Raw genomic sequence first — 14,345 nt, 5'->3', positions numbered from 1 at the left:
CAGCAACCAAGCATGTGCCTCATTCAAGATTTCCTATTCTTTTTCTATTCTGCGGGGCTTCCATGGCTTTCATTATTTTGTGGAAATACTTGGGAACAACTGGTATAGAAGGGACAGGACAAACTTGTTTAGACAAGTCGTCATTCAGCCATTCAGGTCACATTAGTGAGTATTATTTTAATAATTGTGAAGAGCTTGATCTCTAGAGCATTTACATTTTACTTCAGCGAATATAGATAGGTATCCCTTGGGTACTCATTAGTGATACCAATTTTGAATTTTCATTGACTGTAGTTTTCTGTATGTTTAAAATATTTCACAATTTATTTGGAATTGAAGTGTCTGCCTCACAGTTTCTGTTAAAAAGCTGACATAAACCATTTGTTTGAGAGAAATATTCTCAAAGGCTTAATACCCACAACAGGGCAGATCACCAGGGGAAGCAGTCTTATGGCTTCCTACCCTACACTTTAGGCTCACAGATTCCCCCGCTAGACCTACAACTTGACACAGCTCACCAGGGAAGACTAATGGGAGAAACGGTCTGGTCTGTCCTACCTGAGAAAAGGAAATGTTTATATGTGGACCTTCTCTACATTTCTGATAATATCTTTATAAAGGCTACCGTCCTTTTGTTCAAGTCCGATGAGGCAAATGTTTCTCTCTTAGTGAAAGCATGGGCCTCCCTTCAGGCCCTCTGAGAATCTCAATGGGTTCCCTCTGATTTAGTTTCCATGAGGCATCAGTGGATCTCAGTTTAGATCTGAGGGCAAACTTCGGGATAAACTATGATGATGGTAACAAATGAAGACATATTTGTATTACTAATGTAAGTACGAAGCAAGGGCAGCTTCTAGGCATTAGACACTGATGGTCTTGCAATCCCTCATGTGTCACACTCGCCTGGTTGCCACAAAGCCTAAGGCTGACCTCTGCCCTCTGTGAAAGAAGGTGAATTATTTGAGGGCAAGCGCAGAGATGACCCTTGGAGGTTGCCCTTTTTTTCTTGTTCGAACAGCACAACAGAAAGTGGTTTTTACAGACTGGATCCATGAATAAAAAACAATCCTCCAAAGCCAAGTGCAAAATAAACATTATGCCATTGGTGTCATTATCACCGTGTATGCAGACCTGTAACTAGTGAGCAGGTTAGACACTGAAAGGAGCTCTGGGTTGTCACAAGGACTCAATATGTGCCACATCACTCAATTTTCCAGGCGGTCCCTGTAGACTAATAACACATAAAGGAATTTCCTGAAGAAAGAAATATATTACAAATACATGAACTTCAATCAAAATTTTTTGAAATGGCTCTCTTCCCAAGAATTCTCCTCTTGTATTCCAGTTCTACTTAGGCTTTATTAGTGAGTCAGAGAATGAACTTCCTATTTACTTAAAAAACTTAATAAAAATTACACTCATCAAAATGTTAAAAATAAATTTGAACAAAATTCACAAATCATATTTATATATTTTTGTCATCATACTTTGAAGGCATGTTAACTCTTTCATGTCAACAGTATACTAAGTGATTATCTTTACTTTCTGCTTTATCTGGAAGATAATGTCTTAGACAATGAATATTTAGGACTTAAATTCTGACCTTGTTTGGCATAGATATCATCTTTCTGCTTCAGGTTTTCAGTCCTTTTTTAAGTTTATTTATTTATTTTTGAGAGACAGAGAGAGAGAAAGTGCAAGCAGGGGAGGGGCAGAAAGACAGAAGGAAAGAGAATCCCAAGCAGGCTCCACGCTGTCAGCAGAGAGCTTGACTTGAGGCTTGATCTCACAAACCATGAGATCATGACCTGAGCCGAAATCAAGAGCCAACCTGAGCTTAACTGACTGAGCCACCCAGGTGCCCATCAATCTTTATTTTAAATAACAAAATTGGCTTGTACTTTTCTTCGTTTTTTCTTTCTTAAAATGTCTCTTATTATTTCATATTATCATCCCTTTCCTAAAATAAGTATCATTTCTATAAATAAATGCATACCGGTTAGAAGCATGGATTCTGGAATAAGACTTTGCCTAATAGCTTTCAAATCTTGAGCAAATCACTTACCTCTGTGTGACTCAGTTTCTATGTCCAGAAAAAGAGGATAACCGTACCTAACTCATAAAGTTGAAGTGAAAATTACATATTACATGCCTAGCATACACTAAGTGCTACTTTAGGGTTTGCTATTAGTATTGTTGCTATTAATTTATTTCTAAGCCCTTGAGAGTTACCTTTTCTTATTTTTTGATAGTATCAGTGCTTGGAATGGAAATGTGAACCTACTTTTTCTAAAAGAGACCCATTAATTTCTGTATATTCTTCCATCACAAACACTGGACATATAATATTTTTTTGCAGTATGAGAATGCAGGAAGTGTTTATCTGAGAAAAGGAAATATGAAAAGAACTGGAACTATGATCATAGGATATTTCAACATTCATAACAAAGGTGGCCTAAACAAAAAGATTACATGTTCCCGAAGGTAAGACTGAGATGCCTGTTTCCTCTCTCAATATGTAGCAAGCAAGAGAAATGACAATGTTGGATTTGGTCCTAGAGGCTGAGCCAGACATAACAAACAAGGTTAAGGCTGGGGCAGAGCTCACATTCACGACCATGTCACACATCTAAGTATTTGAAACATCAACAGGATTTACATATGGTGATGCTGCATTTTAGACAGAAAGGATCATCAGGAAACAAAGTTTGGTGAAGGAAACTAGCATAAACTGTCAGTTATAAGAAACTTCAGAAATTGGAGGTCAGGGACAGATGACTTTCTCAAAGCATTACTAAAAAGTCAACATGAAATGCACTATTTTTGCTACTTGCCAAAGTAGCACACCTTAAGGGATATTTTTAAAATGTATTATCAGAAGTGTCTTAGGAAACACCCTACTTCCATCACAGTGGCCAAAAACAATTCTACAGGAGGATGAGAGCAATTCAGAGCTTGATATAAGAATTGTGACTGACCTTAAAGAGAAAGTAAGCTGGGTCATCTGGGCATTCATACACTCACCTGCACATAACAGGAAAGTGATTAAGTTTTCTTAAGATACAAGAAATTTAGAAGAGGTATTCCAGGGCTGGGACAGCTGCTCAAAGGTACAAATAAAGACCAAGGCTCCCTCTAAACTCCCATCCTCAAGGTCACAAGATGGCTGTACCACACCCTGGCTAGACGAAATGGGTAAGAGTAGAGCAAAAAGCAACTATTTGCAGAATCTTTTAAAAAATCATCTTTATCAATTTTATCAATAATCTTTCTAAAGATACCACCCAGTAGACTTCCACTTCATCTCACTAAACTTTACAGCAAGGGAGCCTTGAAGGTATTTTTAACTGGACACATAGTTGTTCTCAACAAAACCAGTTAGTAAGAAAGGGAGTTTCAGTAATGAATAGGTAGACAACAGGCAGTGTATGTAACACAATGATACATTATGCAGTCTAGGGGCAGGACAATCTTCCTCCAATACTGTCTAGGGAAGAAGATGTCAACCTGCCCAGCTGACATGAGTTGGTTTAGAGAAGCTTTCCTAGAGGCTGGAATCTGCCATTGTGATCATCTAACTCTAAGCTCCCCAACAACCTGCTAATAGTCATTTGCCAACCATAAAAACCTTGCTCCTGTGGACAGACAGAATGCACTGGACAGGCAAAGCCTTTATCCTGACAAGTATACTTTGTATTATAAATGAACTGACCTTCCACTTTACCACCTAACCACTTGTGGATCTCAGTTTCCTCAATCAGTCCCTGAGGACCTGGTGAACTCTGGATTCACTATCAAAACCAATCTCTCTCAGTTCTAGTTTGGCTGAAATAGTTTTGTATTTCAAAACAGGGAGTTGTAGACATATATATCATAGGATTTGACAAAATATATTAAACTGATATCAATATTTACTTATTTTGGCATCTTTCCCAGATTACACTTAAATATACAAAATTTGGTTGTTATGATCCTCAAATAAGGAAAATAATCAACTTAGGAACAGGAAGGTTTGAATTAGGAATTGGATAAATTAATAAAAGTTTTGGGTGGACTAGAACCACACTAATTAACCCTTAATTCTATGCAAGTCATATATTTATTCTGGCTGGGAAGCACTTTCTGATCATACATATTTGGTGATGAGTTGATTTTTTTTTTTTTTTACTTTTGTGACTCTCCTTAATAACTCAATTTAAAACTTCTCTTGAAATGTACCACATATTGACACAGCACAAAATGAACATGCATGGGTAAATGGCTATCTATCTATACAATGCTTCAAATACTCTTATCTAATGTTGGGTGATTATACCAGATGATAATAGCTACTATATGATAAGCACCTACTGTGTGGCAGGTTCTTTATATGCATAACCTTATTTGATGACAGCAACCCTGAAAATGAATGTTATTATTTCATACATCAGAATGAGGAAACTGAGGCTTGGGGATGATAGAGAACTGCCGAAGGCACATGACAAATAAGTGGCAGAGAAAGGATATACACCCGGCTCTCTCTGCTGCCAAAGCTTGAACTCTTTCTCATACATACATGACTGTGCTCCCTGGACTGCTGTTTTTAGTGTGAATAACACTGACTGAGCCAAGAAATCTTTGAAGTTTTGAGCTGAAATAGTCAATGGCACAAAACAATAAAATAGATCTTGTTCAAGAAAGATTATGGTACTTACCCCAGAGCAACACATCTCCCTTCTTAATTCCCAGTCTAGTGTTTGCCTTAAACCAAGGCCCCCATCCCCTTTTTGACCTGTTTTTTGAGAGCCAGAAACCAGTAAGATGGCATCATTATTTCATATCCACACAACTGCAGTTAAGAGCCTTGGCAGAGAGACCAGCAAGTAAATGAGATGACTGGAGGTGACCGAGGTGATGATAAAGTCCTTCATCAGTTTACTAGAAGAGATTCTATGCACTCAAGCATTCAGACGTCTCCAAATTGAGCTCTTTTAGATTCAAGCTAATTCAGTATGCCATTTTCTAATTTCTATAACTACCCCTTGTGTGTACATATATGTTTCTGTGCACAAACTTTCGAATCTGCAGTTTGACCAAGTAAGTCACGGTGAAGAAAGCAGCCAACTCAGAATTAAACAGCTACAGGCCTGGGGGTGCCTGGGTGGCTCAGTCAGTTAAGCATCCAGCTCTTAATCTCAGCCTGGGTCTTGACCTCAAGGTTTTGAGTTCAAGCTCTGCGCTGGGCTCCAAGCTGGCTGCGAAGACTACTTTAAAATAATTTTAAAATAATAAAATGAGGGGCGCCTGGGTGGCTCGGTCGGTTGGGCGTCCAACTTCGGCTCAGGTCATTATCTCACGGTCCGTGAGTTCGAGCCCCGCGTCGGGCTCTGTGCTGACAGCTCAGAGCCTGGAGCCTGTTTCGGATTCTGTGTCTCTCTCTCTCTGACCCTCCCCCGTTCATGCTCTGTCTCTCTCTGTCTCAAAAATAAATAAATGTTAAAAAATTTAAAAAAAAAATTTTTTTTAAATAGTAATAAAATGAAAACAATAAAAAATAAATAGCTGCAGGTTTGAAAGTTCTTCTGAGAGATTTTACAGTGTAGGAGGAAGGGTCCACTTTTCTTTTAGGAATAATTAACCCATAACTTTTTAAAAGGGCAAGTGCATGTCACAGAAAAAATAACATTAAATTTTTAAAAGAATAATATAAAAAGCCTACTCGTCCACTTCTATGCTTGCAAATATCCAATGAGAAAAATAATGGATATAAATGTACTGATGTTTTTCATGTTACAGTCAAAGGAGAGAAAAAATAGAGATGGTGACAAAAAATCTGAAGGGGAGAAGGAAAAAGAGAAAAAATAGAAAGAACAGAAGAGAAATGTAACACAGAAAAAGGGAAGGAAGAGGGGAGAGAAGGCAAGTACCTGTGATGTGGTAGAAGGAAGAATGAGAGGAAAGACAATGAGAAACTATAGGAGGAGGAACAAAGGGACCAAGGAAGAGAGCAGGTGAGATATAGATGGAAGGAGAGTGGACAGAGGCAGGAAGGGCAGAGAAAGTGGATTCTGAGATGTACACTCATCACTGATTGGTTAACTATGATCACACCTCCATGTCACTTAGTATGTGGGCACCAGCATACATCAGTGGCAAACAATCTCGGGTTTTATAGTTGCAAAGAATCCTTTAATCAATAACGTTTAATTTATTCTGTTTTCCAAATAAAGTTTTCTTTTTCTCAGGAAAGATAATTTAGTATAAAAAGATAACCATGGTTTTCAGTGTTTACTCTGAAACATTAGAGTTCCTATAAGTCTCTTCATGGCATTCAAAACTATCTAATTACCTTCGCTTTGGTTTTTTGAGTGATTAGAGCTGCCTTAAGCCACAAAGCAACACCTGTACATTTGTACTGATCCTTCGGCACACACCCACATTTCGTTGCTATATTGGTTCCTACATGGGGTTGAATAAAGAAGGAAAAAAACATGCATAGTTTTAGCAAAGCATACACTTTAGAAATAATTGGTTAACCCGTAGGTACAGCATTCAACCCTTTAGAAGCTCTGCCTTCAGTGAGATGGGGCATAGCAGGTACCATGGCGAAAATTACTCTCTGAGCTACACAATTAAAACCAAAGAGAGATCACTTCAGGAATTACCTGACAGCCAAGAACATATATACTTTTAAATATACCATTCCTGTGTTTGGACAGTCATTATGAAATCTTCATATTTGAGATTTCAACGCCAATTTCTGAAAATGTGTTTTTAATACTTTTTTTGCTTAAACTCGATAAGAATGATATTACACAGTTTGGTTATTTAATAAATGATTCTAAAGTTGATGAGGTGGGTTAATCATCCAAATGTTTCCTGAAACCAAAATATTTAGATAAATGAATTTCTCTTTTTATATGTGCTGTGTCTTTACTCAGACGAAGCCTAAGCCATTTCTCTTTGTTCATAGTGAACCTGCCATTCTAACAAAATGCATTCCACCTTCCTTCTCTTCCTGACAGAGGGTAGGGCCATCCATTTTTGCTATTTCTATATTACATAAAGAACTTAAAATTTCTTTAAGAACTTTATATTTTGTGTGAAAATACGTAGAATTTTTTTAAATGCCAATGTTCAAAAAGTACTGATTACTCAATTTATATATGCTTTTCAAATGTAAAGGCTATTTGAAATACTAAGGGTTCAATGCATCAGCAACTATTTGTGAACATTAAAGCCATAGTAAGTGCCATTTGAAATAATCAGAAGAACAATTCTGATTATTGCAACACATTCTAAATAAATTGATCATATAAGGTTCCCAGGTTGTTCTATAAAGTTGATCAATTCCAGAGAGGGAAAAAATAAATCAAAAATGGCTCTTAAATGTATTCTTTTGAATGAAACTAATTCATGAAAAAATTTGAAAGTCAATAGTATGGAACTTTAAAGTCTTGCTACAATCACATATCATCTACTTTTTAAAGGTGAAAAGAAAAAATTATGGGAATAAGACAGTTCTATAAAAAACATATGATTATAATGATACAACTTTATTTTATTCTTTAGTGTTTTTAATGAAAATAAAATAATAGTTTAAAGAAGCACAAAAATTGGAGGGAAGTACTCTAATTAAATAATTTCTGGTAATGAAGAAAGAATATCTGCCTAAATGAGATGTTTTCAATTATGAGCCTATAACTTGATTTAAGTCTTGATTTTTTAACCTCTCATGGGGGAACACACTAAAGCAAGATTTATGTGATTTATGAAACAATCTGAACCACCTCACTAAAAAATGTTTGAAATGAATTGTACAGAGTGAGATGAAATATATAACAAGTAAAGCAAAATGCTTTAAAATGGTCAATTTTCACAGTCACATACAAATAGGACACAGCTGCAGTTCACTTGTAAATTGCACTTAACAAATGATCCTAACAGTTTAAGTATGCTGATTCTGAAATCTGAGACAAGTAAAGGACAAATAACCACAAACCTGATCGACAACACAGTTACCTTACCAATATCACATTACTTTAATTCAAATGATAAAATCATTCCCTTGAAAGGAATTTAATCTGGAGTATATTACCAAAAACTACGTCTGACATATATCATTCCTATATTTGAAAGGTCATTATACTGCACTGCCATTGAACAGTGATTTTTAAATAGCAACCAGTTGATTCCAGAACACATATATTTATAATAGTAATACTGGCTATTGTAATGACAAAGTGGTCTTTCTCCAATTATATCTTTTCTTAGGTAAATGCTCAGTTTTAGCAGGAAATGACTTTCCCAATCACCCCACAATATGATTAAATAAATAATGGAATGGAAATGTAGCATGAAAGAACCACCAACATGGATTTACAAAATACAATAAAATCCCCCTTCTAAAGCATTATACCACACTGTTAATTCAGTTCTGCTTAAGACAATTTTTTTTCCCCTCAATCAATAATTTAGAACATTTTTTCACTGTTGAGGGAAGATTTGCCCCACCTTACGCATCCTTAAAGAACAGGGATTCTAGTCTATTTCAGGATTCAGATAAAATGTCTTACTCAAGCTCAGGCACCTTCCACAGACTCATTTACTTATGTTTGGCTTTCATAGTTGCTTTTTCTAATATCTCACATCTCTTCTCTGAGGGTAACTGAGTAAGCCAATCTTATGAGTAGGTAGGTTCTTATTTACACGACTTCAATGATTTCTAAAAGTCTTTCTATCCCAAAATATAGTAACTGCCTGGTTAGTGATGCTAAAATTCTTCAAAACAAAATAAAACAAAAAAGGAAAACATCTTTCTACCATTATAATTAAGACTATGGGAAGATTCAATATTGATGAGTCATCCTTACTACAAATCAGTTGGGGGAGGAGTTATAAACAAAAAAGGATAGGTAGATACCTGAGGGTGAGAAGGAAGAGGGATTATAGTAGGAAAGGGAAGGTGCAGACATCAACTCAACCTTTGCATGTTTCACAATACTGCCCTGGTCCACAGGAGGGGAGCAGGGAATCGCCAGGTGTGGCTGGGAAAGAGAAATGGCTTCTGACTAGACCATCTAGGTTTCCATTTCCTAGCTTCCCATTATTCACAACTTTCTACAAAAAAAAAAATCAGGTTTGATCCTGGAAACTGTGTTGTAGAAACTGACCATACTTTGGGACTTATGCAAAAACAGCAAATTCTAGGGGAAATAAAGTTTCTGATCCTGAGACCTTTCTAATTCAACATGATGGATGTGAGACCTCTTTTTGCTGAGCTTCTGGAGTGTGGTATACTCATGCAAGGACACCATAGTTCATTGTGACTAACGATGCCATCTCAAGAGAGTCGTAGACAACAGAATTTAAAAGATACAAGAAGATGAAAACAGAAGTACCAAGTGACACCCTTTAATAAAGAGATGAAAAACTAGTAGAAATAACCAAGCACTCTTTACAGAGTTGTCAAAACTGCAAATACATGGATAAATTATTTAATGTTGGAAATAGATGACAACTGTTAGACATGCCAGTTTCAAATTCTTTACCATTACATTTTTGTTTTTCAAAAGATTTTCAAAAAATCTTTAAAGAACGATGACACATACACAGACTCGTAATTTTGAACCACTTTACACTAGACTGACATTTGCCTTTCCACTTCACATTCTGAGCTCTGTCACATAGCACAAGTCTCAGAGGGCAGCTGACATCATAGTCTGATCTACAGTAATGTTCTGTGTTAGGTGCCCTTGTACATATGACTTCTATCGCAATGCATTCTTTTAGGTAAAAAGTGACAACCATCAGCTGTATGCAAACACCATTCCTCCAAATGAAGAGTCCAATGTAAATCATACAGAAGGGTGATTTTTCCAGACATAATCGCTACCTTTAAAGACTGAGAAATCTCAAGCTAAGGTTTTACAGATTTCTGAGCTTTAAAAAATGTTGGCTGAATGACCTTCTATTTTGGTCTCCTATAAAATGAGCCAACTGGAAATGTACAATAGGTTAAGTTTTCCTATGATCAGTTCAGTTCTTAAAGACACCATATAATTAACTTTAACATTTTTTTTTAAGTCCACAAGAAAAAGAGACACATGTAAGCCTCATTTCATTTTTAAACCATTCTTCTACCTGTAGAACATTTTACAGGGAAAAACTCTTACTGAAGGCCTGTAACTACAACCAGCTTCAAAATCTAAATATTTGATAAAACAGGTAACAGGAATTTAAAATATGACATGAACAATTCTCAAAGTTTATAATAATTTGATATTCTTGAAGTTACTCAAGAATAAAATTTCTCTATCTTTACTGACGGTGCGGGAAAGAGGTAGAAATTGAGGCTTCCCCCACGATGTCCAACTTGAAGAATTACACTTTATTCTTACTCTATCTTTTCAGACTTAGGGATGTGATTATGGTCAGTCTTTGGCTGACTTATATTTGCCAGCTATCTAGCAAAAGCAAATGCTATGTCATATTTTAATATTTTTAAGTTTTCTACGATGGCACCTTACAAAGGATGAAGAAAACGGAAAAAAAACAAAACAAAACAAAACAGTAACAAGGCTTTGTTATCACATGGCCTTCCATTGCAACCTGGCAATTATACCTTTTAGCCCAGCTCTGGCTCACTTACCTACCACTCTCACTTAGAACTAATAACAGACAAGCCCCTTTGCTAAGGGTCACACCAAGTGACAGGCTCAATCAATCAGTCTGCAGGTTAGGTCTGGGTTGCCATCATACTGGCTGGTCTTTCCACTTAAAAGATTCTCACCACCTCAGAAAAAAACACCAGAACGTTATTGGGAAAAGAATGAGCTAAACACTTTATTAAAGAAGGGACTAGTTACAGAAAATTAATTTTACAAAGTCTAAAATTCCAACGAATTAGACTCCTGGCTTTACAGACAAGGCTGCCACCATGCCACAAGAAAGTTGTAAAAAGCACTATTTTAAATCTCCAGAAAGCATTTATTTACGCAAAACATTTTAAAGCAGATATGAAGGTGTTTTTAAAAAAAGAGAAAACTTAAGGACTCTCATCATTCTTACACGCATGTTTATCTGAAATGCCAGCTGCTGGGTGGATTATCTCCCGCTATGTCAATAACTGTTAGCCTACAAGACATGGAAACTATAATATGAGATTACTAGGCAATAGTTTCTATTTGATTGAGTATAAGTATTTTTGCCTTGAAATTCTAATCAAATAAATGCCTGTCCTGGCTTAGAAGTTCCATGGAAGTGAAATGCTCAGAAGTGCCAGAGGAAATAACAGAAAATGGACAGTGTCTTTTTTCCCCACATACACGACTAACTAGCTTAAAACAGTCAAAATACATGCACCATACAAAATTATATTTCTTGTAGCTAAATTTTACTTCCTCAGGAATGTTTAATTTTGATGAAGGACTCCATAATAATGATCCTCTTTTAAAAGGTATCTTTAAATTATAAGGGGCTTCCACAGCCCTTACCTGGAAATTAAAGCTGTGCAGATAAAAGACAAAGTCATCAATACACAACACAGAGACCACTTGAAAAAAAAAGCAGCACGTTAAAAAGTAAAAGGAAATTTTTTAAAAAAAACCCATCTTACGGACATTTTAAAGGACACCTTATGAAGAATAAAGAGCTGGAAGAAAGCCGCTCCATTTCAGGAGGGCTCTCTGACACTGGATGAAATGAGGGACCCCTGGCTGGCGAGCAGCGGGAACTTTGCAGCGGGCAGGCGACGGCGCGGGGCAGCCGGGGACCGGGGCGCGTCAATCTGTCACCAGCCCGTCCGCCAAGCCCCGCGCCAGCCCCAACGCCACCCTTCAGGGGGAACCGGGAGCAGGACAAAGGTCTGGAATCCAAGCACGGGGTTAGGGAAACAAGACGCGCGCATCCACTAAACGTGCCGGCTGCAAGGACAAGGAGTGAGGGGGAACGACGCCAGCCCCCAATTCTCAGGCGTTTCCCACAAGAACCGGCTCATTACGAGCAGATGCGTGAAGGGAGTGTGTGGTGTGTGGCGAATAAATCCCAACTCGCTGCTCGATCCTCACTAACTTTGTTCTCTGTCCCTTCACAGAGCTCTAGGTTGAGGGAAGGGTTCTCTTGGCTCTCGTTTAAATGGCCCCTTGGAAGAAGGAAAGAGATAAAAAGCTGCGCTCGCGGGCGCACCGGGCCGGGCGGCGAGCGCGGAGCCGCTGTGGTACCTACCATGGTATTCTTGTCCCGGTACGTAGTAGGTGGGGTTGCCCGCAATGTGCAGAGAAATGAGCACCTCGCCCTGCTCCCCATCCCCTTCCAGCTCCCCGTGGTGGGTGCACAGGAAAAAGAAGGGCGAGAAGCGGGGGTAATAGCCCACCGCCGCACGCGCCCTCAGCGTCGCCCCCAGCAACAGCGCCAGGAGGAAAGTCCGCGGGGCCCAGCAACTGCGCTCCATGCCGCCGCCGCCGCCGCCGCCGCCGCCGCCGCGCGCCGCGAGCGCCGCTCGCTCATTCAGTTTGGGAGGCGCCGGGACGGAGGAACCACGCGCAGGGAAGGCGAGAAGGCGGCGGACGGGAGCAGAGAGGACTCGAGAGCGGAGCTCCGCCGGGAAGTTCGGCGGGAGACCACGGCTCGCAAAGTTTCTTTGGGCCGGCGGAGAGCGGGCCCCGGGCTGCGGGCGCCGAGAGCGCGTCGGCCGCCGCCTCCGTGCGCTGCCGCCGCCGCCTCTGCGCGACGCCCCTCGGCCAGGCCTGGGAAAGCGCCCGCCCCCCTCCACACCTTCTTAAAGCCCCGGGCGCCGAGTCCCCCCCCCGCCGCCGCCACACGTGTCCCGGCCGCTCCCCCGCCCCCGCGCGCCGCGCCGCGCGCGCCCGCCCGGCCCCCGCCCTCTCGGCCTCGCTCGCCGGCACCTCGCGCGGCGCGGGGCGTACGCCTCCCGGGGCTCCCGCGCCTCAGCCCGGTTCCCACCCGGAAGGGCGGCGGGGGGGGCGCGGGCCGGAGGAGGGGGCTGGCTGGGGGGGGGGGGTGCTGTCGGTGGCCTCGGGGCCCGCCAGTCTGCGGTAAGGGACGGAGAAACCTCGGAGAGAGAGAACCTCCCGCCAGCTGTCTGGAGGAGCACAAGGAGACGACCATCCCCTTTGGCCCTCAGATTTCCCTCTTTTTCCTGAGAGGAGGCGCGGGGTAAAGAGAGAGGTGGTGGGGCCGGCGCTAGCGCCGGCTTCTTTGTCTGAGCCGCCTGCGCCCCGCGCCCCTCGGGGCTCGCCCGCCTCGGAGCCCGGGCGGCCTGCACTTGTTCTGGGGATCCGCCCGCGGCCCCGAACCGAGAGGGGCCCCTGCGCTCCCTTCCCAGGCAGGCCTCGCGTCCCTCCCGCTGTCCCCCGCCCGGCTCCTCGTCTCAGCGACTGAGCCTCATCTGTAGCCGGATTTTAAATGAGATTAAGGGAAAGTGGAATTGGCAGCCTCGAGTGGTGCCTGGAAATGGTGATTTGTGCTACTCGGGTGTGGGGAATTGTGTGGCAGGAAGGGCTGGCGGAGCTGAGCCCCGGCAGGCGCTCTTCGCTGGACTGTTCAGTTATTCATTGCTGCTGGGTTCTTCAGGCGGGGAAGGTTGTAATTTTTTAAATCAGTGTTTATTTCCTTTAAATGTCAGCTAAGACCAATGTCCCTGAAATAGGGGAAGGGGAAAACATTCTGGGGAGATGCTGGCAGTGGTGATTGAAGCGGGTGGTAATGAGCTGCTGCACATGAGACTGTGGGGAAGTGAAATAAAAAGCATGGTTTTTAACCGAGGACGGCTGGCAGGAGCCCTGCGGCATCCAGAGATGGGGGAGCTGGGTTGCCAGGTTTTAATGCCTCTCCCCACCCACCCTTGGCTTACCACCAAGCCCAGATAAACCCGCACGTACAGAAATGAGTAGATTATAAAATTGGAAAGAATGGTGTCTTTGCCTATTGGGAAGGGGGCGGCGTGAAAGGCAGGGTCCAAAGGGGAGACTTCAATAGTCCTTTGGTTGCAAAAGGGGGAGATTGTTTTTCTTCCTTGTATCCAAACCGAGTTCAGACTGGCAGAAAAAGCCCACTTCTGGCTACCTTCTCGTTTTCCTTCTTTTGATCCCCGAGGGCCTGACTGCTCTATATATTTGATGTAATCATCCTTAGCACTGCAGCTCTGTGCTGGGTGGAGACTATATGGGCTGTAGGTAAATTACTGCATTTAATACTCACACCACCCCCAGAGGCAAAAAATTATCTCCATTTCACAAGGGAAGAAACAGTCAGAAATGTTAATTTGCCCAATATCAGTAACAAAAGCTGGATGTGGGACAACCTGGCTGCTGGCTCTAAAGGCTCTCACCCAGAGCTGTCCTGCA

The 14,345-nt window shown here is 41.2% G+C and overlaps 1 protein-coding gene across 1 annotated transcript in view; it reads right to left on the bottom strand.

The window, feature by feature from the left end:
• The window catches only part of RELN (reelin), a 524,459-nt gene extending 511,723 nt beyond the window's left edge, over positions 1-12,736 (bottom strand). The window contains exon 1 of the mRNA XM_078442541.1: positions 12,205-12,736. Coding sequence (XP_078298667.1) covers positions 12,205-12,430 — 226 coding nt within the window. The 5' untranslated portion in view covers positions 12,431-12,736. The remainder of the gene's footprint in view (positions 1-12,204) is intronic.
• Between the last annotated feature and the right edge of the window lie 1,609 nt (positions 12,737-14,345).

Source organism: Panthera onca, chromosome A2 (genome assembly GCF_046562875.1).
Source record: "Panthera onca isolate mPanOnc1 chromosome A2, mPanOnc1 haplotype 2, whole genome shotgun sequence".
In the NCBI taxonomy this organism is placed as follows: Eukaryota; Metazoa; Chordata; class Mammalia; order Carnivora; family Felidae; genus Panthera; species Panthera onca.
This window is presented reverse-complemented; position numbering and strand designations above follow the sequence as displayed.